Source organism: Tenrec ecaudatus, chromosome 7 (genome assembly GCF_050624435.1).
Source record: "Tenrec ecaudatus isolate mTenEca1 chromosome 7, mTenEca1.hap1, whole genome shotgun sequence".
Lineage (NCBI taxonomy): Eukaryota > Metazoa > Chordata > Mammalia > Afrosoricida > Tenrecidae > Tenrec > Tenrec ecaudatus.
This window is the reverse complement of record NC_134536.1, coordinates 100,176,079-100,201,948: the sequence shown is the minus strand read 5'-3', so window position 1 is coordinate 100,201,948 and position 25,870 is coordinate 100,176,079. Positions and strand designations below refer to the sequence as shown.

The 25,870-nt window shown below is 44.7% G+C and overlaps 1 protein-coding gene across 2 annotated transcripts in view; it reads left to right on the top strand.

The window, feature by feature from the left end:
* CD109 (CD109 molecule) overlaps window positions 1–25,870 on the top strand; it is a 186,327-nt gene that overhangs the window by 51,739 nt on the left and 108,718 nt on the right. For both annotated transcript variants that reach the window (XM_075554889.1, XM_075554888.1), the window contains exon 3: window positions 1,245–1,417. In XM_075554889.1, the coding sequence (XP_075411004.1) occupies window positions 1,245–1,417 (173 nt within the window). The remainder of the gene's footprint in view (window positions 1–1,244; window positions 1,418–25,870) is intronic.

The following is a 25,870-nucleotide window of genomic DNA, read 5'->3' as shown; positions in this document are numbered from 1 at the left end:
CATCGTCGGGTCCACACGACCTGCGGCTTCTCCCTGGAATTTGGATCGTCGTCGTCTGTCGTTCTTTTTCTGAGCAGGGTGGTCCACTTTGGCAGCGGCCGGAGCGTGGGTTCAGGCTCAGGCATGGTAGGGTCGGAAGGTACTTTTGGAGCGCTGGGAAATGCAGGCAGGGCCCCGGGTTACTTAGGAACGGACACCCCAGAGGGACGGGCCACCCCCCTTGCAAGGCGTTGTTAAACCCTCGAGGTACAGGTAAGGGATGGGCAGACAAGTGGGCACTACTTCGCCGCGCGCCGCGAAGCCTTAGGACGCAGCTGAAGAGGTTTGCGTGTGTCTGCAAACATTGGAGTGCACAGAAAAGTGCGCTAGATGCTAAGGCAAACATTTGATAGCTGACATGAGATACCAGTTGCACCTAACTGTTCGGAGTAATGAACACGTTCGGCTTAAAGACAGATCTAGGAAGGGAGCTCATTCATCACCTGGGGACTTCTTGTAGTGAAAAGTACCTTACATTTAAGCGGGTTTTCAAGTTGAGCCCTAACCCTTAGCTTGGGAAGAGAAAGTTTCTGGTTTCGCGACTTTTCAAATGCTTTACTATACCTGGAAATTTCAGTGTACAGTTCCCATTCAGGTGGTATATTGTATTATTTTTTTCAGATGGTGTATTGGAATCACTGGTATTGGTTAGGTGACATTTCTGTGGGTGAATGCCCATGCATAAAGGATTGAATGAGAAAAAAGCAAAATCCTAGTTTTCCTTGTCCTCCCCCCGCCCTCCTTTTAAATTCAGAAAAACAGTTCACTGAGATGCAGTTGCCTTTTAAATAAAGGCTCTCTGGCCTTCTTCAACTTCGACTTCTGCAGGTCCGAGTGTCCACCTTTCCATGGTGGCTCATCCTATGCTATTTGTATATATTATAAGATGGAAATCACATAATATGATATGTCATACACTATATATAATATATAGTAATATAAAACGTTTATATTATAAAGTGGAAACAATTACATGGGCCTTCCCCAGAAGTAGTAGTGGTGTGTGAATTACTGGATGTCAATGGATCATGGGAATTATTGTGTTCCAATAGCATTGCAATGCAGCCGAGCAGTGGGGCAATGCTATCTGGAACAATTCCAGTGGGCACAGTGGAGGGAGTTTTAATCTAGGGCCATGTGAAGGTCAACATACTGGCGAGGTGAGGATAAGAATTTTTGCTTTTTCCTTGTTGGAAACTCTTTAGGCCGCGGTTTCTGGTGACAGCCCCCGGGATCATCAGGCCAGGAGGAAACGTGACCATTGGGGTGGAGCTTCTGGAACACAGCCCCTCGCAGGTCACCGTGAAAGCGGAGGTATTGAAGATGGTGTCCAACCTCACTATCCCCGTCCTGGAAGCAGAAGAAGTCTTTGAAAAAGGTAAGATTTTAAACAACATGCAGGCTTACCCTTCTGAAAGCTGGAATCTCTTAATATAGCCACGTGGTAGGTAGGGCATGTGCTTCCAACCTGTAGTGGCTTACATGCACTGTTAATCCTCACTCACAGAGAGTCCAAATGGTATTCTTCACATAAGTGGCATTTGAGAGAGCCAGTACCCTCCCTTTTTGTGGCTCCCTCAGCAGCAGCAGGTGGCTCCCTAGTTAGGAAGAGAAAGAGTGTCAAGTGTCTCATGTCAGAGGGTTTGATGGACCAGGGCTAGGGGTGGCTCATACAAAAAATAGCAAAGTCACTGACCTCCAGTCGATACCAACTCACAGCAACCCAGCAGGACAGGGTAGAACTGCCCCTGTGAGTTTCTGTAACTCTTTGGGGGAGTAGAAAGTGCCATCTTTCTCCTGAGGAGCAGCTGGTGGGTCCCAACTGCTGACCTCACAGTTAGCATCCCTATCTACAACCACTCTGCCACCAGGCCTCCTGACAAGAGAGGCACACATTGCTTCCCAAATGACTGCACCTTGTTCCTACAGAGGCTGGGGAGTGTAAGCCACCCTGTGCCTTAGAAGAGGAAACAGGAGTTGTTAACAGTTAGTCTCTGATTACAAAGCCATCTGTATTTCAGGCAGAAGACTTTACTGAGTAGGCCCAAGGTAAGGTAAAGCAAAACTGCGTAACAGGTAAAATTCAGCTTTATGGCGTGCTCCCATTGGTTCAGGCAAAAGGAAACAAAGAAAGGTAGTGTGAAAGTGGGAGGAGCCACTGGGCTCCTGCAGAGTTGTATGATTCAAGTTAGCATGCCAACCTGGAACGAAGGGCTTTGCTTTTGCACTCTCACCTGGGCTTGGAGTAAGTTGGGTCCATTCTGTATTTATTTTCAATATTGAGGAAAAATATATTTTTATGTATACTTGGTTTTCTTTTCATCAAAGTGAACATTCATATTTTGTCTTCTGATCATGAAAGTCATGCATGCTCAGGGCTCACAACTGAAAAAACACAAGAAGTAAGGGAAATCAGCCGAAGCCACCCCGATCCTACCCCCACCCCCGACATAAATGCTGGAACTAGATGCCTATAAATGTTCAATTAGAGGTTTGAAATGGACTCACACTCTGATAGTGTTAAGAGCGATCTTTTAAAAAAAAATCATAGAAGGGCTACTAATAAAGAGCATCTAAGACCCCACTGCAAGTTATGGCATAAATGTCCCTGCTGTACCAGCACAGAGCATCACCCTTATCTTGAAAACAAGATCAAATCAAAACCTATCCACTGCAGGGGCTCTTTCTCCAGGAGGACTGGACCGACTAGGTGCGTGACTTTGGGATGGCGATGTATTCAGAGACTCATGTTACGGGAGTGAGGAGCCTTACTCCCCGGAGAAGAAAAGTAGGCTGGTACTTAGGTCTAAGCTTGAGACCCGACACTTACTTTATACTGTAGTTGAGTGATCTTGGGGAGGCCGTTTAACCTCTCTGAGCTTGGATTTCCTCATTTCGTAAAGTTGTGATAATGAAATGTACTCCCCGCGATAGTCACACAGTTAATTTAGGTTATAACACCTGTGTCTGCCAGTATTGTGTGATCTGACATAATTGTCCTCTGTTTTGTGATGTGTTGTGAACCCAAGTGTTCGACTGTTTTGCATGTGATCGGATCAGGGTACGGTATGAGCAGGGGTCCTCAAACTACGGCCCGTGGACCACATGCGGCCTACCGAGGACATTTATCCAACCTGCCAGGTGTTTTTACCCCATTTTGTTTTTTACTTCAAAACAAGATAGGTGCAGTGTGCATAGGAATTTTTTTATTTTTAAACTATAGTCTGGCTCTCCAACGGGTCTGAGGGACAGTGAACTGGCCCCCTGTTTAAAGAGTCTGAGGACCCCTGGTATGGAGGCTGAGGTAGTGTTTGTCAGAGTAGGGTGGGAAGTATATCTTACTGAAGCCATCAGCGTTACTCAGGCCATAGCCCGGCAAGGGGAGCTTGCTGAGGGCTTATCAGCATCACCTGTTAGTTTTCAAGAGCTACCAGGGGAAAAGGGTGAGCCGAGAGATCAGGCGAAGGAGGAGCAGGGAATGGAGCACATCCTTGAGACCTCCCGGGCCCTGGGGAAGATTGATGTCAAGCCACTTGGAGGTCTCCCAGGAAAACCGGGCCCACAGATGCTGAAAGAAGCCAAGGACCTTCCCCCAGAGCTGACAGCAAGCCAAACGGCAACCCTGAATTTACACTTTAACTTCCTAACTTGATACATTTCAGGTTGTTAAAGCACCCATTTGAGGTTACTTCTGTTTTAGCAGTGCTAGATAACGAAGAGGCTCTCAATAAAGTGCACCTGTTCATATTCTTAGTAATAATTCCTAAGAAGAAGATGCAAGAAACATGACTACATGGATCCCAGTCTTTAGAAAGAAAATACCGTATATTGAGCCGAGTTTTTCAGCACATTTTAAACACAGTTTTTGTGGTAAAATTGGGTGCCTCGACTGATATTCGGGTCGGCTTATACTTGAGTATATACGGTAAGTACACCCACTCATCACTTAGCCACATGATTAGGTTCCAAAGAGCAGTCCTTGTGTGAGAATGGCGAGTGACCACCTCAGATCCCCACATGGGTGTGGCCACATCATTCTGTAAGTGCCAGCTCACCTCACCTCACCACTCCTCTCCTTACTTACTGTGTGGTGGGGCTTCCAAAGATGGTGGTTGTTATGTACAGTGTTCTGTGAGAGCTGGCAGTTGTGCTCTCTCTCCCACCTGGTGATTCACTACCTGTCCGGTGCCCCCAGTGTGTCTTGAGACCTGTATGGCACGGTGGGGCCCTCTTCCCCACCTTGCCTTCCCACCACTGCGGAGCCCATAGGGGCTGGTGGTGGTGGTGGTGGAGGGGGTTGGGTGTTCCCTGTTGTCTCCCATTGCCTTTGGTGGAGACTCCTCCTGCCTTCTGTTCACATGCTGGCCCCACAGTCCCGAGTGGCCTCCTTCCTTTTCCTCCCTTCCTGTCATCATCCCCACACCCCTTACCTCTCTGGTCCTTCAGAACTTGCCTGCCTTCCCCTTGCCCATGAACTACAGAAGTCAGAGTAAAACTGCCTTTGTGAATTTCCGAGGCTGTAAATCTTGACAGAAGCAAAACGCCTCATCTTTCTCCCTGGGAGTGGTTTCGAATGGTTGACCTTGTTTTTAGCATCTAAAGGCCCAAAGCACTATACCACCAGGGCTAGGTATATTAAATCACAGTAGACAATACTTTAGGCAGTTCCACCTTCATTATTTAGTCATTGAGGATTTCTAATTTTGGTGCTAGGCTTTGCTTGGGTGTTGACATTCTCTTATGCTGGGAAGTCTCCTGAAATGGTCTTTTCAGCAGTCTTTCCTACCAGTGCTTTCTCTGGTACAAGTTGCACCAGTTCTGGGACTGTGTATTATTATGGCTTGGTTTTTAACTTTATTCTTAGGTTTTTCTTTAGGAAGGGAAGTCCATCGTATGCCCTTAGGATGGTGTAAGTGCTCAAGACAGGGCTGACCAACTGTGTACTTGGAACGGAATGGGTCTTTGGAAGAGAACGGAGGAAAGTGCTGCTCCTTCCACTGGCCATTTTTTGACTCTGAAAGCGTGCACAGGGAGACCTTGTCCGAGACACCCAGCTTCATTAAAACGCAGTCTCCCTCCCTCAAAGGGCACCGCTGCTTTCTTATCAGAAGCTGTGAGTTATTGTTCTCAGAGCAGATGCTTCCTGTAACGCTAGGTCTTAAGGATCAAGACATTTCTCCTCCTTGTGTTCACATCCTTTGCTTTATCAGGCTCCTCCAGTTGTAACAATACGTAGATCGATGCAGACTTTTACATGGGAGCAGCCTGGATTATCACAGGGCTCGTGGTTTTTCTTTTCTTTTTTCTGCTACGTAAGCACACGCGTTAGCTTTGATTTTTCATCCATGTCTCATGAGGGCCTCCAAGAAACGCTGCGTCTAAGAAAGATGTATTTTCTACTAGGGCTGGTTAAGGAGAAGCCCTGTTCCAGAGTGGCTTGTTTGCAGCCTTCTAAGGCTTGTCCCTAGAAATCACTGGGCGGGGTATGTTTCTGCCTTAATTTGTGTCGGAGGTAGTCATAGCTAAAGTTTTCCAGCTGCAGTTCGATGGTTCAAGTCCACTAACCATTCCTCAGGAGAACAACATGCAATCTGCTTCCAGAAAGATTATAGCCTTAGAAACTCTATGGAGCCAGAGAGATTTACTCTGGACTCTAGAAGCCTTGGTGGTGTCTTGACAAGTTGGACTGCTGACCACAAAGTCAGCAGTTCGAAACCACCTGTCACTCTAAGGGAGAAAGTGAGGCTTTCTACTCCTGGAAAGCCACAGGGACAGTTATTTCTACTCCGTCTTATAGGCCCACTATGAGTTGATGGCAGTGAATTTAATTTTGATTTTGAATGTTGAGTCACTATGAATTGGAATTTGACTTGATAGCAGTGGATTGCTCTTTTTTTTTTTTTTAAAGTTGTGGAGGATTTCATTTTACTTGGATCTATATTCAACACTCATGGAAGCAGGGTCAAGAAATCAAATGATGCATTGCATTGGGCAAATCTGCTGTAAAAGAGCTCTCTCTCTTTTTTTTCTTTTTATTACTTTTTTTTTTTACATTTTATTAGGGGCTCATACAATTCTTATCACAATCCATACATATACATACATCAATTGTATAAAGCATATCCATACATTCCCTGCCCCAATCATTCTCAAAGCATTTGCTCTCCACTTAAGCCCTTTGGAGCTCTCTGTTTTTTTAACTGCCCTTCCCCTAAAAATAATTTTACTGGGGGCTCTTACTAATCTTAGAATAACCCATCCCATGGATTGCTCTTGAGACCAGCAGTATTAATTGCATTACAGTTAATCCGTTCTTTCTTTTTCTACATCAAGTCTACATTTATTGGAGATGAAGTTTTTGATAAACAATAACCTTTTAGAAAAAGTGTTTATGCTAAATGTTGTGGTGCTTTGTAAAGGCAAGCAGTAAGATTCCAATACTCAAATGGACTGTCAGGATCAGCATCATTACCACCGCCATAATCACAGTCATCCCTTTTTTTCTTTCTTTATTTATTGACAGCCACTTTGATTATTTCTTATCTCCAATCTTTTAATGGACTTAAAAAATAATTTTATTGGGGGCTCATATATCACAATCCATACATCCATCCATTGTGTGAAGCACATTTGTAAATTTGTTGCCATCATCATTCTCAAAACATTTGCTTTCTACTTGAGCCCTTGGTATCAGCTCCTCATTTCCCCCCTCTTTCCCCCTTGCCCGCCCTCATTAACCCTTGATAATTTATAAAGTATTATTATTTTGTCATATCTCACACTGTCTGACATATCCCTTCACTCACTTTTCTGTTGTCCATTCCCCAGGGAGGGGGTTATATGTAGATCCTTGTAATCGGTTCCCCCTTTCTACCCCACTTTTGCTCCATCCTCCCTGTATTGCCACTCTCACCACTGGTCCTGAAGAGCTCATCCATCTCGGATTCCCTGTGTTTCCAGTTCCTATCTGTACCACTGTACATCCTCTGGTCTAGCCAGATTTGTAAGGTAGAATTGAGATCATGATAATTGGGGGGTGAGGGGGCGGGGGAGGAAGCATTTTAGGAACATTTCATATTTTTATTGATGTGTTTCCAGTATTTTTTTGGAGCAAGATTTGTTTCAGATAATGAGCACACTCCTTAATGTGTTCATTGTTCCCAATTCCATGTAAATCAGGTTTAAGATATACTCTAAACAGAAGCGCTAGCTGAAAAGACTAGGGTGGGCTGTTTGGGTACGCCACACCCATTTCCGCTTTCTGCGGAGGGGTTGGATGAGATGCAGGTGAAAGTATTTCTACACTTTACTAGTTTGTTGTTTTCTTTTTGCCCCAAACATTTGGAGATCTAATAGGATGATTGCCTTCTTCATCCTCCTCCTCCCCCTGCTCCTCCCCTCTTCCTCCTCCTCCTCCTCCTCCTCCCCCTCGGAGAAAGATGTGCAGAGTTTCGGTCTAGAAACCCCACGAGCAGCTCTCCCTGCCCTACAGGGTGGCTGTGAGCTGGAATCAACTCGATGGCAGTGAGTCTACCTTTTTCGTTTTTCTAAGAATTAAAGATGTTTTGTCTTTCCTATCTTCCTCACACTGGCTCTGTGGGGGTACGATGCTTTCATCTTGATTCTCTCAATAGCATGAACTTGTGTTTCTTAAATTTGAGATGTTAAAAAAAGGTCTTAATTCTGTTGGGATGGCTGGCTTTCTGGTGGGAACAAAGCTCCTGAACATAAAGTTCCAGAATTTGTAGGTCAGAATTAGTCCCATGGTGTTTAGGACAGTAGATTTAATTAGTGCATCGTGGGTGTAGATCTTCCTGTGCAGGTTTTCACAGGCAACGTTGCCAGCAGAACTCTGCCTGAACCTGTAGTTACACGAGAATGGCTTCTCAAGGGCGTGGGCTCACCATTCACATTATCCTTGCTAGTGTGTGCGATGTAACTGTAAGCGGGAACGCGGTGCTTGCAGATAAAGGGCGTACTGTGATCGTGGTGTTTAGCTTCTGAGGCTGCTTTCTGGATGTCAGGGCTCAATACCCAACCTTTTCATAGTGGCTGTATGCCTGTGGGACGTCCTGATCTCTCTAGTCTTACATTTTACCATCTGCAGAATGGTGGTTTCTGTCTCATCCAATTATATGGTTGCTATGAGATCGCATGTTTTTAAATGCATAATACATAGAAATTATTCAAGAAAAAGGTAACTCTTGTTATTAGAACATAGTAGTAACAATTATTTTAAAAATACTTTTATTGGGGGCTTTTACAGCTCTTATCACAATCCATACATCCATCCATTGTGTCAAGCACATTTGTTGCCATCATCATTTTAAAAACATTTTCTTTAGTAGTAACAATTCCTGTTAAAGGCAATTATTAACCACCTAATGGGATGATCTTTAACTGGGAACTATCTGAGAGGAACCACATCGGGAGAGGGAGGAAGTTGACAGAAGGAAACAGGAAGGGGCTTTAAAATTTTTAGTTAAAAATTCTTTAAAAATAACTTTATTCGAATATATGGACTACATTGGACTTAATCCATGTAGAGACTCTACAAATGGATTTTGGGCTTCCACTGTTGTCTAGTCTTCTACAAACTGGGGGTTCAGCATCTAAGCTCTGATACCATACCCTTCTTCAGAGTTGGACTTTATTATTTACAATTGTTGGATCACATGGGCTGGTGTTTTCTTCCATGTGGACTTAGTTGATGTCTCACTCAGATGACTACTTGTTTGAAGATAAGCCTTTAAGACCCTAAATGCTATTCTTTATAATAGCCAGGCACCATCTGGCTTTTTCAAGGAAGGGACTTAACACGTTAAATAATTGATTTTTCTCATGGCACTGGGAAAATATGTAGTTACTTAATTTAAGCAACACTGTGAAGTAGGCACTACTATTTTCATTTTATGGGTGAGGAAACAGGGTATGAGGACACAGTTGTTCTGACTTAACATCGTTAGTAAATGATGAAGGCTGATTCTGTAGTTGTAGTTCAGAGACCACAGGTTTTCTACTACCTGGAAGAGAATGAAATACTTTTTTCTTATTTGCTTCATTTTGGGATATTGATGCAGTGTTGTATTGGTTATTTTCCTCTAAAGTAATTTTCACATTTGTTTGCCACAGTTTAGTCTAGAATCTAGTGACATCTAACCTGGATCCAAAGCATGGAAAGATGTAATGCTGTATGCCTGTTAATTTATATTGTGTGTCACAGGGTTTTAGGACTGGAAGGGACCTCAGAGGAAAGTCAATTCAGTCATCTCATTTTATGGCTGAGGAGGCCTGAGACTTGGTGTGTGACAATTTGCTCAGTAGATGCTTGGTGGCAGAATTGGAAATAATGCTGGTCTTTAAAGTTGCAGTCCAATTCTATCTCCATTATTCTGGGACATGTTCCTAGTATGTGGAGAACTGTGTGGAAAACCTAGCACGCACCTGCAAATGTTGATTCATCTGATAAAGCAGGAAAATAAGGCTAACGAAGCAACCTTAAAGTGCTTGCTTGCAGATTTGTGCAAGTTTCTTATTTCAGTCCAAGGTAGAGTTGATCTCCATGGACCAGTGATTCTGAGTGGGTGTGGGGCCCAAGGCGAGAACCTCAGGGACCTTGTGAAAATGACATTTTATTACAGTGTCTCTTAAACTATGAATTGTGCTTATCAACAAGTGCAGGCTCAAGGTTTCCCTTAAGATGTGAGTAAGGCCCAGGCGTCTAAACTTTATTCTAAATAATTACCTGAAATGAAGCCAACTCACATGAAAATCCGAGAATGACTGTTCCTTTAGGATCTGCCACATCAGACAGGACCAAGTGCGGCAAAGCCTGAGAAGGAGTGGCATGTCCTTGCAGGCCCGGTGGTGACTCAGGGCAGCTGAGAGGAGGGCCCCTCTTGGACTTCCATATTTGCATTTCAAGCACCCGAAACCCTCAGAATTGGTGTTAATTTTAAGCAGTGGAAAAGCATGTCTTGGAGTTTGATTATGAATCAGTGATTGGAAGAGTTTGAAAGCGAATATACTCCAAGATAACCATGTGCTGCTCATTTTTGGACACCATGAGTCACTGTCCTAGTGAATCACTGTAGGGCTGTGGTCTAAGTAGGAATCGGATTCTGTAAGCGCTTGGGCTGCTGTTTGTTCAGCCCTTTATGTCTGTTGAGAAGACTTGACAGTGGCCAGACTAGTTATTTTCCAGTGGCATTTCTCCCCTTCGAGTTGGTGATTCGCTGTATGTGAAATGTTAGAGGGTGACGGGTGGGGAACAGGAACGAGGAAAGCATAGAGGAGCCTCTCAATCCTAGAGGGTAACATCAAATGTTAAAATGTCAGGGAAGTTTTGATTTCTTCTTTTTATGTAAGAAGTTCAATGTAGATTGTAAATATGAGGGAGTTTCAAAATATTTGTGGGGAAATGATCTTTTAATTCCATTTTCCATTCATGAATGTTTCGAAGCATCCTCTTAGCAACCCTGTGCCTTTTATTTCCAGAGTGTCACAAATGTCCATTCACAAGTGCACTGCTGGGAATAGCTACGTCACGTGCCAGAGGAAGGAGCTGAAAGCTGGGAGTGGCAGTCATGAGCATGAGAGAGAGCTTGTGTGCTTGCTCTCTGAAAAGATGCTAAAGTCTGTTCTGGACTTGAGTTTTGGGAGCTGTCCAGGTGGAGATACCCAGCCAGTGTTGAAGTATTAGCCAGCGGGAGAGTTTAAGGCATTATTTTTCATAGGCAATATTTGAAATCCTGGGAATTCAGGAGACACATCAGAGAAACAGAAACACACACACAGTTACACATATGTAAAGAACAAGATTGATGACAGATGCTTGGGAGGAGGAAAATAAACCAATGTAATGAATAGACGATGACCAGTCAGAGACAGAAATAGATTGAGGATGATGAAATAGCTCGGAAACAAAGGGAAGGAAGACTTTCAAGAAGGAAGGATTTCAAAGTGCCAAGCACCCCAGAAAGTCAGAGAAGCTGAGCAAAGGTAAAAGACTGTTGGTACCCCTCAAACGGGCACTATTTTAAATCTAGGATTGGTAGCAAAAATCCAAGCAGAAGTGGGAAGTAAAAAAGGTAGATTACTCTTTCTGGAAGTTTGATGGTTGACAGAAGAGAGATTGGATGATGGTCTCTTCAAAGACCCAGTATCTCTCACCACCGTTGAGTGGATTCCAACTCATAGTGACCCAGTAGGCCAGGGTAGAACTGCCCTGGTGGGTTCCTGAGACTGTGACTCTTTATGCACCGGAGTAGAAAGTCTCATCTTTCTAACTCAGAGTGATGGTTTCAAACTGCTGACCTTGTGGCTAGCAGCCCCTGTACCACGAGGATGCTTTGTCGTGTGCCCAGGGCCCAGGAGAGAGGTAAAAAGTGCTCCAGGCAAAGGGGAGGGTGAGTGCTTCCTGGCACGACGTGGTAGGAGCAGGAGCACAGGTCAGTAGATTGTCCCTAAAAAACCTATAGTTTTTATTCTGATGCACGAGGGGCCCAGAAGAGGATGGATAAGGAAAGCAGTATTTTGAGTTGTAAGATTAAGATGAAGAAGCAAAGGCAAATACAATTTTAGGAGGAAAAAAAATAAACTGCCATATTTTCCTAAACCAAAAAATCCCCAAACTTGCTGATGTGCAGTTGATTACAGCCAACAGTGACCTCATTGAATAGAGTACCAAGCAAGCAAACAAGCAAAACCTCCAAGCTCACTGCTCTCAAGTCAATGTTGAGTCCCAGTGACCCCCTGGGTGTTTTCCAGACTCTCTCGACAGTGTCTGAGCCTTTCTCTCGAGGACTTGCTGGCGGCTTCAACATGCAACCACCACACCACCAGCGGGGCCCCTTGAGGTCTCCTCACTGCCATTGAGTCCATGCCGACTCACAGCTACCTTCTAGGGCAGAGTGGAACTGCCCTGTGGGTTTCCAAACGGAAACTCTGCACAGGGGTAGAAAGTCCTGTCTTTCTGGGTGGCTGGTGGTTTTGCATAAGTACAGTACCACCAGGGCTCCATCATTCCTGGGCTGTGGTTTCTGTGGAACCACCACGTCGCTCTCCTACATGGAGTAGCTGGGGGGTGCACACCACTGGCCTTTCACTTAGCAGCTGAGTGATAACCAACTGAGCCACCGTCATTACCGCCACACCAAACAAGCTCACTGCCACCGCATTGATTCTGCTGCGCAGCAGTGACCCTCTAGCGCAGGGTAGCGCTGTCCCTGTGGGTTTGCAAGGCTGCCGCTCTTTACGGGAGTAGATGGCTATCTCTGTCTTAGACATAGGTAAAATGTTACGGTAGTGGAACCTTGGGAGGAGAAACATGGCGTTGGCGCTATTCCCTGGTGTGCTTTTAAAGTGGATCACTCTGGATTATTACCAGACGTTGGAATGCAAGGTCTCACATTGTCTTGGAGGTGAGGCGCAGCGCACAGGGCACAGAGAGGAGGAGGAAGGCTTGTACACGATGGTCAGCGGAGTCACGCTAAGCATGAAGCGGATACGGCAGAGTGGTTTTATTGCTGCTATATGGCCATTTTCGGTAAGAAATAGAATTGAAAGTCACCACTTTTTCTGGGCGGGAGTGACGATCGTGGGAAAGAGTCAGTGATAAAATTTGAGGAGGAGCGTTCTCATCTCTCTCCGTGGTCTCTCTTGCACTTACTCCTCTCTGGAAGGTTCCGTCACTTGACATCCTTTCCTTGCAGGAGTCCGCGTGAAAGGGGACAAACAGGATTGGTGAGGGGATAGGAGTAAGTCAGTAACGGGCTCTGAAGAAATGATTCATCTGAAGTGACCTCCAATCTGCAATTAGAGTATTAACGAGCTTGGAACTGAATGAGCTTTCTTTTGACAGGACAATGCTGAGAATGTACGTTTATAAAAGTGTAGCTGGCAGAAATGATTTAGTATCAGTAACTTAAACATCCCTGTCATGTGTTAAATTCTTACTCAAAATGTAGTTAGGACAGTGTACTTATTTATTGAGAACATTCCAAGCATGTATTGGGTATGAAATGACACCTGGCATAGCATCGAGCTGGGTGGTATACAGATTTGGTGATCACACAAACTTTGGGTCCCTGGGCGCCTCTCGGGGAAGGAGAGAAGGTTTCATTTCTCGTGCCAAGTTGAGTTGCTTTTGGATAACTGCTGCCTGGGGGGCTGTGCTGATGGTTTCAGCACTGGATCTGGGCTATTGGGTGAGCTCTGTCCACCATGAGCTCGGGAAAGGGAAGCCCGGGCAGGCAGGCAGATGAGGGAGAGTCACCTCTGGGGTCTGATGCGACTACCCAAGGCACTCACGGATGGTGTGAAGGAGTACTACAGATAAGGGAGAACACATGGACGGTGTGTGTATGTAAATACTAATGTTAGAGTGGAATGCGTCCCAGAGGAGGGTCAGGGAGATGCTGGACTGCTGTCGTGGAGGGAGTAACCCAGAGGCCCACGGAGCGAGAGGAACAGTCCCGCTGCGCACTGGCAGCACTAAAGGAGCACTGTAACACTTTCCCCCAAGCAGGGCAGACGTTAGGGAGTTTTGTGGCCGAGAAATCCAGAACCAAAGACCCTGCTGGCATGTCTGAGAAAAGGCCCTTTGAACCCCAAACTAGTAATCTCAACATTTCTAATCCTGAATTGCAGTCTGTTAACTTCCCTAATAAACCCGCGAGTATGGTCTATTACTTCTGTGTGGCCATTGCAGCAGATTATTGAACCCAGCAGAGAAGCAGAGTGACCTTAGATCCCTCAGAATGGGGCGATCTTAGAACACGGTACAGAGAAGTGGAAAGAAGAGGCATACCTGACTTCTGCGTCATCAAAGTGGGCCCGGGAAGGACAGGGATTGGATTCTCCTACAGGCCAGTCTTGCCAGCTGGCTGTCTTTAACTGCCACCGAGTCAACTCTGCCTCACAGCAACCCCGTAGGACACAATGTAACTGCCCTGTGAGTTTCTGAGACTGTAACTTCGTACGGGAGTTGAAAGCCATGGAGTGGCTGGTGGTTTCGAACTGCTGACCTTGGGGCTAACAGCCTAACTCCAAACATTCTGTGGAAAAATTCCATTATTATTCATTCCATTTGTCCATGAACATTTTGAAGTCTCTTTGTGTGTGTAAGCCAAAAAAGCTATAAAATCCTTGAAACCTTTATTAAACAGAAACATAAAAATGTGAAGTTCTGCCCTCCATCGAGGTCTAGACACTGCTGAAGGTGGTGCTTGCATCCCACTAACCTTCCCTGAAGAATGCTGAGCTCTTCGATTAGCCCCAGGCTGCTTTTGATATCTCTGAGGGATTCAAGGTGTGTCCTTTTCATGTTCTCTGAGTTTTAGAAGCAAAAATAAACCAGAAGGGCAAGATCAGAGTTTTGGTGGATGGAGTAATGCTTCCCAATGAAATTCTCATAAGTCAGCACTTGCTACCCTGGTAGAATGAGCCGGTGAGTTGTGATGGGAAAAAAAATCTCTTAGCAAATTTCCTGATCTTTTCCTCACCTACACAGTTTCCAGTTTTCATAAACCTTTGTTCATAATGAGCCCCTGTGATCACCTTGTGTCCGTCGAGAAAATTTATCATCAAGCGCATCCCTCTGGAATCCCCATAGTCACCTCTCTGCCTTGAGTGTTAGTGGCCCAGCAGATTTCCCCGTGGAAATCACTTTTGAATCGAACTTTTTCTTTTGACACCCAAATGGGACTAAGACAAGTGTATTCCTGAGGGAACTTGTCTGTAGTCGCCCACTGATTGCAGAGATATAGTCAAGCAGATTTTGTTCTTAACAAACTTGTGCACGTATGAACTGGAACCCCAGTAGCAATACTTTCTGACTTATCCTCATATATACACAGACATTTCAAATCTATAAGAAGATGAATTGTCTTTTATATTTAAAATAATCATTTTTATATATGGTGTTGAGCATTCACAGCAGCTGCTGTTTTTGTTAGGTGCCATTGAGCCAGGTCCAACCCATTGTGACCTTATGCACAACACAACAAAACACTGCCTGGACGTGTGCCATCCTCACAGTGGTTCCTGTGTCTGAGCCCATTGTTGCAGCCATGGTGTCTGTCAGTCCATCTCCTTGTGGGCCTGCCTCTTTTCCACTGCCCTCCACTTAACCAGACATGATGTCCTTCTCCAGGAACTGATCTCTCCTGACAAACTATCCAAAGTATGTAACACGAAGTCTTGCCAGCCTTGCCTCGAAGGAGCACTCTGGCTGGGGTTCTTCCAAGACAGATCACATTGTCCTTTTAGCAGTCCATGGTGTTTTCAACCATTTTCTCCGCACCACAATGCAAATACCTGATTCTACTATGATCTTCCTTATTCAATGTCTAACTTTCGCATGATTGGAGGCAATTGAAAATACCATGGCTTGGGTCAGGCACACCTTAGCCCTCAAAGTAACATCACCACTTTGCTGTATAACACTCTAAAGAGAACCTGTGCAGCAGAGTCAGCTTATGCACTTGTCTTTTGATCTCCTAACTGATGCTTCCATGAGCCTTGATTGTGGATCCAAGCAAGACAAAATCCTTGACAACTCCAGTTAATATTGTGTTACCGATCGATCCAGTTGTGAGGATTTTGGTCTTCTTTACTTTGAGTTGCAATCTATATTGAATGCTTCAAGTCCTCCTTTCAGCTAGCAAGGTTGTGTCATCTGCATATTGCAGGCTGTTCATCAGTCTTCTTCTAAGCCTTATGGCACAGACTCCTTATGATCAAGCTTCTCTGATTATTTGCTCAGCAAACGGTCTGAATAAGTATGGTCAGAGGATACATTCCTGATGCACACTTTTCCTGATTTTTAAAATCGTTTTATTAGGGGCTCATACAACTCTTAGCAAATCCATACATACATCAATTGTGTAAAGCACATTTGTACATTCATTGCCCTCATCATTCTCAAAACATTTCCTCTCCACTTAAGCCCCTGGCATCAGGTCCTCATTTTTTCCCCTCCCTCTCCTTCCCCCCTCCCTCATGAACCCTTGATAATTTATAAATTATTATTTTTGTCATATATTTCCCTGTCCGACGTCTCTCTTCACCCACTTTTCTGTTGTCTGTCCCCCATAGAGGAGGTCAAATGTAGATCCTTGCAATCAGTTTCCCCTTTCCCACCTACCCTCCTTCTACCCTCCCAGTATTGCCACTCACACCACTGGCCCTGAAGGGATCATCCACTCTGGATTCCCTGTGTGTCCAGCTCCCATCTGTACCAGTGTACATCCTCTGGTCTAGCCAGACTTGTAAGGTAGAATTGGGATCAGGATGGGGGGGGCGAGGGGAAGCATTTATGAACTAGAGGAAAGTTGTATTTTTCATCGTTGCTACATTGCACCCTGACTGGCTCATCTCATCCCTGAGACCCTTCTGTAAGGGGGTGTCCAGTGGCCTACAAATAAGCGTTGGGGTCACTACTCTGCACTCCCCCCATCCCCCATTCACTGTGGTAAGAGTTTTTGTTCTGATGCCTGCCTGTTACCTGATCCCTTTGACACCTCATGATCGCACTGGCTGGTGTGCTTCTTCCATGTGGGCTTTGTTGCTTCTGAGCTAGATGGCCGCTTGTTTATCTTCAAGCCTTTAAGACCCCAGATGCTATATCTTTTGATAGCCGGGCACCATCAGCTTTCTTTGCCACATTTGTTTATGCACCCATTTGTCTTCAGCGATTGTATCATGGAGGTGAGCACACAGTGATATGCGTTTTTGTTCTTTGATGCCTGATAACTGATCCCTTCGGCACCTCGTGATCACACAGGCTAGTGTGCTTCTTTCATGTGCGCTTTGTTGCTTCTGAGCTAGATGGCCGCTTGTTTACCTTCAAGCCTTTAAGATCCCAGACACTATATCTTTTGATAACCGGGCACCATCAGCTTTCCTCACCGCATTTGCTTATTCACCTGCTTTGTCTTTAGGGGTTGTGTCGAGAAGGTGAGCATCATAGAATGCCAATTTAATAGAAAAAAGTACTCTTGCGTTGAGGGAATACTTGAGTGGAGGCCCAATGCCCTTCTGCTACCTTAATACTAAACCTATAACTATATGCACCTAAATCTATTTCCCCATCCTCACATATAATTATATTTACATATATACATACCTTTATTTAGAGCCCTATAAATGCCCTTTGCCTCCCAGCTCTTTCCTCTCTTTCCTTTGACTTTCCTCCTGTCCCACTATCATGCTCAGTCCCCACCTGGGTTTCAGCAATTCCTCTTGGTTACATTACCCTTGATCATGCCCTACCAGACCTCCCACATCCTCCTCACCACGGATTTGGGTCACTTGTTGTTCCCTGTCCCTGGGTTTATTAACACCACTACCTTTCCCCCCATCTACCCTTCTCCCATGTCCCCCCGGAACTGTTGGTCCCATTGTTTTCTCCTCCAGATTGCTTATCCAGCCTATCTTATTTAGACAGGCCTGTGGAGATAATAACATGCACAAAAACAAGACAGAGTAAAACCAAGCAATAATATACAACAAAACAACAACAACAAACCAATATAAAACAAAACACAACAATAAAGAAAAGCTTGTAGGTAGTTCAAGGGCTGTTGGCCTTTAGGAGTGTTTTCCAGTCCAGTCTGTTGGGGCACCACGCCCTGGCCCAAAGTCCACCTTCAGCATTCCCTGGGGACCTCGCAGCTCCATTCCCTTGCTGTTCTTTCTGTTGCACCCCCTTAGTGTTTTGCCTTGGTTAGGCTGGATCAGATCAGGTACTTTTCCTGATCTTAAGCAAGCAACATTCCCTTGTTTCTTTCTGACAACTCTATCTTGATCCCCGTACAAGTTTCACGTGAGTACAACAAAGTGTTCTGGAGTTCCCATTGTTCTCAAGGTTATCCATAGTTTGTTATAATCGACACAGTCAAATGCCTTGGCATAATCAATAAAACACAAGTAAACATTTTTATGGTATTCTCTGCTTTCAGCCAAGATACATCTGACATCAGCAATTATATCCCTTGTTCCACGTCCTTTTCTGAATCCAGCCTGAACCTCTCGCAGTTCCTTGTCAATGTATTGCTGCAACTGGTTTTAGATGATCTTCAACAAAATTTTAGTTATATGTGATATCAATAATATTGTTCTATAACTTGAGCATTCTGTGAAATCACTGTTCTTTGGAATGGGAACAAATGTGGATCTCCTCCAGTCAGTTGACCAAGAAGCTGTCTTCCATATTTCCTGGTAGAGACGAGTGAGTGCATCCATTGCCTCCTCAGCTTGTTGACAGAAACTGTAGTGCTGAAGGAGGAAGCTCAAGCTGCCCTGAAAGCTTTAGCAAAAAACAAGGCTCCAAGAATTGATGCCCACTGAGATATTTCAACTTGTCTATGCCATAACATTTGGAAGACAGCTACTTGACCCAGCAGAATGTACAGCGATTCAGCAATTCCTCCTTGTGCCAGTCAGTGACACCGATGACCTTCTTCCAGCAGTGCTCCCTGTCTCAGGTCCCTTTGTTGAATTATTTCTCCCCCATTAAGATTCACTTGCTGCGCCCGAAGCTTCCTCCCAATTTGCTATTGTCAGTCTAATCTCAGGTCGATGTAGACACGACTTTAAAATAATGCAATGAATGCTCAAAGCAGACATTTAAAAAAATTAAGCTAGACTTTTGTGTGGTTTAAAGAAGTCTTGAGGGGATTTTTTAGTTTTGGGTTTTAAAGATTATCTCATGCCAATAGTTTGGGGGAGTTTATGTAGCAATATAATCAATCATTGGACTGCTCACTTCAAGGACTGCTGATCTCGTCTAATCAGCTCCCTCAAGGGAGAAGGTTGAGACCATCTGCTCCCGTGAAGGTTTACAGCCTTGGAGCTCCTACCCAGGGGCACTTGCTGGCAGTGGGTATCCAGCAATAGCAACACAGCACACTTAGTATTTCTAATATCAAAGTTTCAATACTACCTTCTCCCTCCCAAATATAAGCCTTTGGTGGCATAAGCCCAGGTTTCTATCTTTTTAAAAATAATTAATTTTATTGGGGACTCATAACAATTCTTACAGCAATTATATCCATCATATTTATACATTTGTTGCCATCATCATTTTAAAAACATTTTCTATTTGAGTCCTTTATATCAGCTCCTCTTTTTTCCTCCCTCCCCCTCTCCCCTGTGATCCCTTGATAAATTATAAATTATTGTTTTCATATTTTATACCATTCGCTACCTCCCTGTACCCATGTTTCTGTTGTTCATCCCCCACTGGGGGTGGGGGGGAGGTTTATGTGTCAATCATTGTGATCATTTCCCCCTCTCTCCTCCTTCCCCCACTTTCTTCTTCTCCTTACCCTCCTGGTATCGCTGCTCCCATTACTGTTCCTGTGGGGTTTATTTGTCCTGGATTCCGTGTGTTGAGAGCTCTTTTATTTTGCCGTGTATGTGCTCTGGTCCAGCCAGATTTGTAAGATAGAACTGGGGTCATGATGGTGGGGAGTAGGAAGCATGAAAGAACTAGAGGAATGCTACATGTTTCATCGGTGCTGTACTGCATGCTGGCTGTCTCGTCCCTTCCTCGTGCCCTTCTGTGAGGGGAGGTCCAATTGTCAACAGGTGGAACCTAGTTTCTGTGATGGTTGGTTTTCACTCAGATAAGCGTTTGATCTTAGTCATGATCCATTGAAGAAGTGTTCCTAAAAAGATCACAAAAACGAAGGGGGTGGTAGACGTTTGGTGTAAAGGGCCTGGTAAGTTAGTAGAAACAGGCTTTGCCTGCCTGTGGTTTCTGTTGCAGCGACTCACTCTGTTTGTAGAGCCTGAGCATAAAAGCGCACGTGGCGGGGCACCAGCAGGACTTTTTATTTAGGGATGCTGAAATCTGGAGCTCATGTGCTTTTCCCAGTCCTTGCCCACGCCCCAACCCCCCAACCATGTAAAAATGTAAAGCCATTCTTAGTTCATTGACTGTACAAACATAAGAATGTACAGACACCGGACTGAGTGGGCTGTAGTCTGCAGTCCCTGTTGTATTAAATGTTTTGTATATTTAGTAGCTAAGAGCCTTGCTTACCCTTGGCTTTGCCTCTGTATTTAACATATTTTTAGCATTTAATAAAAAATACTATTTTATTTATTTTACATTCAGGATTTTGTTTGACTTATTTTAGTAACACTGGTCTGAATGCAATTTTTTTTTTTTTGTTTCTAGTTGCTCCTGAAAAAAAATTGCTTTTAAATCATTTTATTGGGGGCTCATACAGCTCTTATCACAATCCATCCATGGTGTCTAGCACATTTGTACATTTGTTGCCATCATCATTTTTGAAACATTTTCTTTCTACTTGAGCCCTTGGTATCAGGTCCTCATTTTCCCCCTCCCACCCCCATACTCCCTCCCTCATGAACCCTTGATAATTTCTTTTTCGTGTCTTACACTGACTGATGTCTCCCTTCATCTACTTTTCTGTTGTCTGTCCCCCTGGGAGGGGGTTATAGGTAGATCATTGTGATCGGTTCTCCCTGTTCCCCCCAACCTTCCCCTTCCCCTCCTGGTATGGCTACTCTCAATATTGGTCCTGAGGGGTTTATCTGTCCTGGATTCCCTGTGTTTCCAGCTCTGATCTGTACCCATGTACATGCTCTGGGCTAGCCGGATTTGGGGTCATGATAGCCGGGGGAGGAAGCATTAAAGAACTAGAGGGAAAAAAAAAAAAGAACTAGAGGAAAGTTGCATGTTTCATTGGTGCTCTACTGCACCCTGACTGGCTCGTCTCTTCCTTGTGACCCTTGTCTACAGATGGGCTTTGCGTGAATGCAACTTTTTACATGAAACTCACATTTATTGAGAAATTTAGAAGCAAGCCAGGTGGGGGAGAAGAAAGAAAAGAAGTATGTAAGGGACCAAAGGATATTTTTTTGTTTGAAATACTCATGGTTTCTATACAGATTGAATTCACTGGATTGGCTTAGCTTTAAAGAGCCATTAAAGTCTAAAGTGGAGGCAGGCATTTTGAAGAATTGTTGATGGGACATCTTACTTCTCACCTTGTCCATCTGCAAATCATGGGAAAAAGCTTGTCACAAAAATGACAGAATGAATCAAATAAATTGGTGAAGATAGCAAAATTGACAGCTTAAAGGGTGATATGCAGGTATGTGCCCCTTCATGTCTTTTGGGAAACTACCTGATTGCCCCTAGGCTGTGGTCCCCTAAAGTGTTCTGTTTTACAGAAAGGGAAAGCAACGTTCCTTTGGTTTATTCTTTTTCTCGATTGGTTTTCAAGAACCCAAGCTCCCAGAGGGAAGGAGCAGTAGGGTTCCAGCACCTCACTTGTGCAGGGTCTGCTCTACCCGCCTTGCCATCCTCTTCACCTGCCCGTGTCCCCTTGAACCCCAGCACAGGGCTGCACCTGCTTCCCAGCTGTGAGCCCCAAGTGCTGGTGGCACCAGGGAGCTATGGGCTCCCCCTCAGGGTGGTGGTAGCTGCACGTGATCAGGAAACCACTGCGCGAAGATGCCAACTGCGTGAGGTGCCCGTACCCCTCATCTCTTTCCCGCCTGGCTCCCTGTGACCACTCTCCACACTTCAGCTTTGGCACTCCGGCTTTTTTGCCCACCTGTGGCCCAAATCTTGACCCCACTTGAAACCAGGCAAGGCCAGCCTACGATAGCCAGTGGAACCAGGTCTCAATTCTCGGACTTTGTTGTGTGAGCTCCTACAAGGCTTTAATATTATAGGCTATGATGGGGATTTAAGTACGGATTGTACGGTACAGTCTGTTTGTAATAAAATGTTCACACAATGTCTTCATGCTTAGCGTCCTGTTTCATAAACTCTTGTGGATGTTAAGCAGGGCATACCTACACTTAAGTTTACTACTGCACATTAAGGAAGAAAACTGCCAAACAAACATTATCAAACAGTCAATACCAATTTGGGCTGATAGGTAGTGAAGCATCTAGTTTTTAAAAATAGAGACTATGTCTGGAACTCACTGCATTTCCAATTATACATTTCTCTGTCCTCGTGATGGTTAACCCACGGCCCTATTTGGTGAGTACAGAGGTCCGGAGAGGCAGCACATGGTATTACAGAGTGTGTTTCAGAAGTTAAGGAAAGGTTAGTTTTTGTGTATGCTTATTACACAATTTAAAAATAGCTTCGACTCTATTTGTGAATCAAAGGGCCAGTTTCAGGTCTGTGCCAAGTGTGAAACCTCAAACAAGGTTCCTTTTGAGCTGCTGGGCGGCCTGGAGAAGGAGAAAGCCCCTAAAGTGTTCTCAAACGGGTTTCTCTGTTTGCACATAAAGATGATGCAAATTTTACCAAATAATTCACTCTGACGTTACCACCTTAGAGCATATTTGAGTGAGGTACAAGAATCCCTGCAGTCTTTCAGTGGTGGAGACTGTTTCCTGGGCAAGAGTGAAATCCTGCCAGAAGGGAAAAGATGGACACAACACTTTGCAAATGCTGTTTCACCTCGAACCCAGCCTAGCAACAGCAGACTGCGATGCCTCTGCCACGTCAGCACGCCCGTCCTCCCTCCCCACCTCGGTTTTATACTTGGGTGGTGTACATTTTTGGCAGTGTCTCAGGACTGTTAGGTAAACCGAGTCATTGCCTAGGATGTTCCCAGCGCTATTTGCCAATTTAAAGGGAATTCACAAAGCTGGAACAATGTCAAGTGCTTCAAGTTGGACTTTTTATAAGGACGCTTGAGACCAGTGAGTAGGCCTCGCTACTTCCTCCGAGTCATTCCCTGAATCCAGCAAGGACTAGGATGGATGGGGCCTCTCTGCTGACCCCCACGCCCTCCCGTCATTTTGGGGTGGAGCTTCCCATATGTCTGGTGGGTAGGAGCTAGACATGCTTCTCCTGCTCCTCCACCCCCACTCTTGCCAACGTCTGTCTACTGGGAAAACCCCTGCGAGGTTCAATTCGATTAGAAACTACATTAAGAAAAACATTCCACTGTGAAAGGAAATGTCCGCCCGTCCGATCTGAGTAGCTTGTTTTGGTATGGCCAACATGCTTGCCTGGAAATGAATGAAGTGCCGGAGAATTATGTGGATTGTAAACCCTCGGCCGTTTGCTCCTTTACCCCTAGCATGGTGTCACGTAGATAAAAATAAACTGCTCCCCCACCCGCCCGGCCCACGGCAAGTCTTTGTAAATTTGTCCCTGTGGGAGGTAGACTGTCAGTCAGTGATAGAGAGGAAACACGTGTTTCCTCCAGTCACTGGGCTGACAAAAAGCTTGCGGTGATTTTTTCCCCTAAAGTCATGAAAACCAAACGCCTCTCAATCACTAAGGTTCTGTTTTGCTGGGCCCAGCTCGCTGCTGTGGATAGTTTTCCTGGAAGAGATGGCGCACTTGCTCCCTAACCGCTGGGGTGGCGCTGCCATTGGCCTCCTGGCCCATTGGGTCACTGCCACATCCCTTCTAGGAATGGCCTACGTCCTGTGATTGACACTGGGTGGAAACGCCCAGCTCCCCTGGCCCTCACTGGGACCACTCTAAAAGATCATTGCAGCGTCCCTGGATGGGCTGATGTCCCTCTTGAGCCTGCCTTTGCAGGGCCACGTCTCCCTTCTCCCTCCCCGTCCTCTCTTCTTTCCTATCTGGAGGTAGGGAGGTAAAAAAGCCAAGCCTCAAACCCACTGCTGTGGGGTCCATTCTGACTCAGAATGACTGGATGGGAGAGAGCGGAGGTGCTCTTGGGTCTCCTGGATGATAACTCTTCCCTGGAGCAGATAAGCTCGCCCTTTCCTGCGGCCTTGACCTGCCCACCTTATGGTTGGCAGCACAAAAAAAATCACCCACTGCCCTAAAATCTCTTGCACTTCCATTACTGCCCCAATCTGCCTTCCAGGCAACGAAATCTGCAATGGATTGGTTCTTACTGAACGGACTGCTGAAGATTTTGGAATTAGCCTCAAACACATCAGAACCATGTGGTGTGAAGAACAGACATGAGAGTTGGAGGGAATTTATTTTAAACTTTCAATATTCTCTGCTTTCTGTTAGAGGCAGGTGTCTATGGGCTGTGTACCGGCATCGCGGATGGGTCCTTGCTTGGCGTCTGCCCTCGTCTTCGCTAGTTAGCTGTATAGGGAAACCGGGATTGAAGGAAAGTCAGTGGGATAGATGGTTGGTTATGTGGATATGGAAGGAGAGGGAGGGGGAGGTAGTGTCTCAACATCAGTGTGCAAAAGAAGGGGAGGAACGTAACAAAGTTGATTGTGACGATGATGGCATAGTCCTTTTATCTGATTAAAATATGAACTGTATAATATATTTATAATTAAATTTTTTAAAAAGTTGGAGAGTTTCTAGTTTTTATATCCTTCTCAGGACATAAGTCATGGAGATACTTTTAATCTCTACACGGGAGCAAGATGTGTCGGTCTGCTTCTGTCGAGACGCCCCGCCTTGGCACCCTCGTGGGGCAGTGCTACTGTCCGAGGGCGGCGAGGGTTGGAATGGGGCTCACGGACACGGCCGTGCTCTCTCGCACTGTAAAGTGGAAGAGACCCGCTATGGGAGAGCCATCCATAGGATCCAGAGCCGGATCACAATGGAATTGAGGGAGAAAGGAGTCGAGGACGACTGAGGCTGTGACTCTTTGTGATAGAAGACATGGACCTATCAACCAACCACTGGAGGTCGGTCCCACTGTGGAGCGCTGCAATCATCAGATGCGTGTACGGAAAGAGCACAGGGTCGCAGGTGGTCCTGGTTCTGGACAGAGCCAGAGAGCCAGGCTGCCTGAGTTAGAATCATGCCTCCAGAGCAGTTTCTGTTCTCAGGGATCCTTTGTTTTCATTTATAAAAGAAAGATAATGATATTTCATAGGATTGCCGTAGTAAGTGAGTTTATATGTACACATATTTACACTTCTCTTTTATGATATTCAGTAGTTTTTCTATTATTTGGAGAAAAACAGGGTTCGTAGGAGTTGGAATTGACTCTATGGGTTGGGTTTTTAATGCTAAATACTATCATTTAAACATGTACATAGTGTAAAACAGATTATTGTGATATTTTCTTTTCTTTATAGTCTTGAAGTCTTACAAATCTGAGTTGTATTTTGTAATTTTGGCCCAGCTCAATTTAGACTAGTTACATTTCAATAACCAAATGTAGTTAGGATTATACAAGATAGCTTCAGAGCTGCTGGTTCGTCTTTTTCATTTCAGATGTGTTTGTTAACTATTGTTGTGAAATAAACTACACACTTGACAGCTTAAAAGAGCAATTCTTTATCATTCTCATTCTTCTTAACCGGTTTTTAAAACAGTTTTGTTAGCACTTTATCCACATATCATACAATTCAGTATTCAATCATATCAGGGAGGGCTGCACAGTTGTCACCATACTCAATTCTAGAACATTTTCTTTTCCCTTGAAGTCACTGTTATTCATGTAATTATTAGTTCTTAGCCAGTTTTTATCATGCATTGATGATTATTCCCCGAATCACTTAATACCATGATGATTGTCAAAATTTCCAATTCTGTGCTTTCTTCAACTTTTATTAGTTGAAGAATTGTAATTCTATTGTAAACAAGAAACCCCCCCCCCCATCCTTACCTATTATCACAGCATGATTTACAGAATCTTATTTCAGTAGGTCATAATACTTTACTGGCATTTTTACTTAATTTAATCAGTTTATATTTACATATCAATAAAATGCTTATTGTGAATTAGGGGAAAGTATACAGAGCAGACCATAGTTTTACATTCAACAATTAATTCACATATATTTTGAATAAATCTATCATTGTAATCCCCACAATGGACCATCACCTATCTCTTTTCCTCTCAGTGTTTCTGCTTTCCAT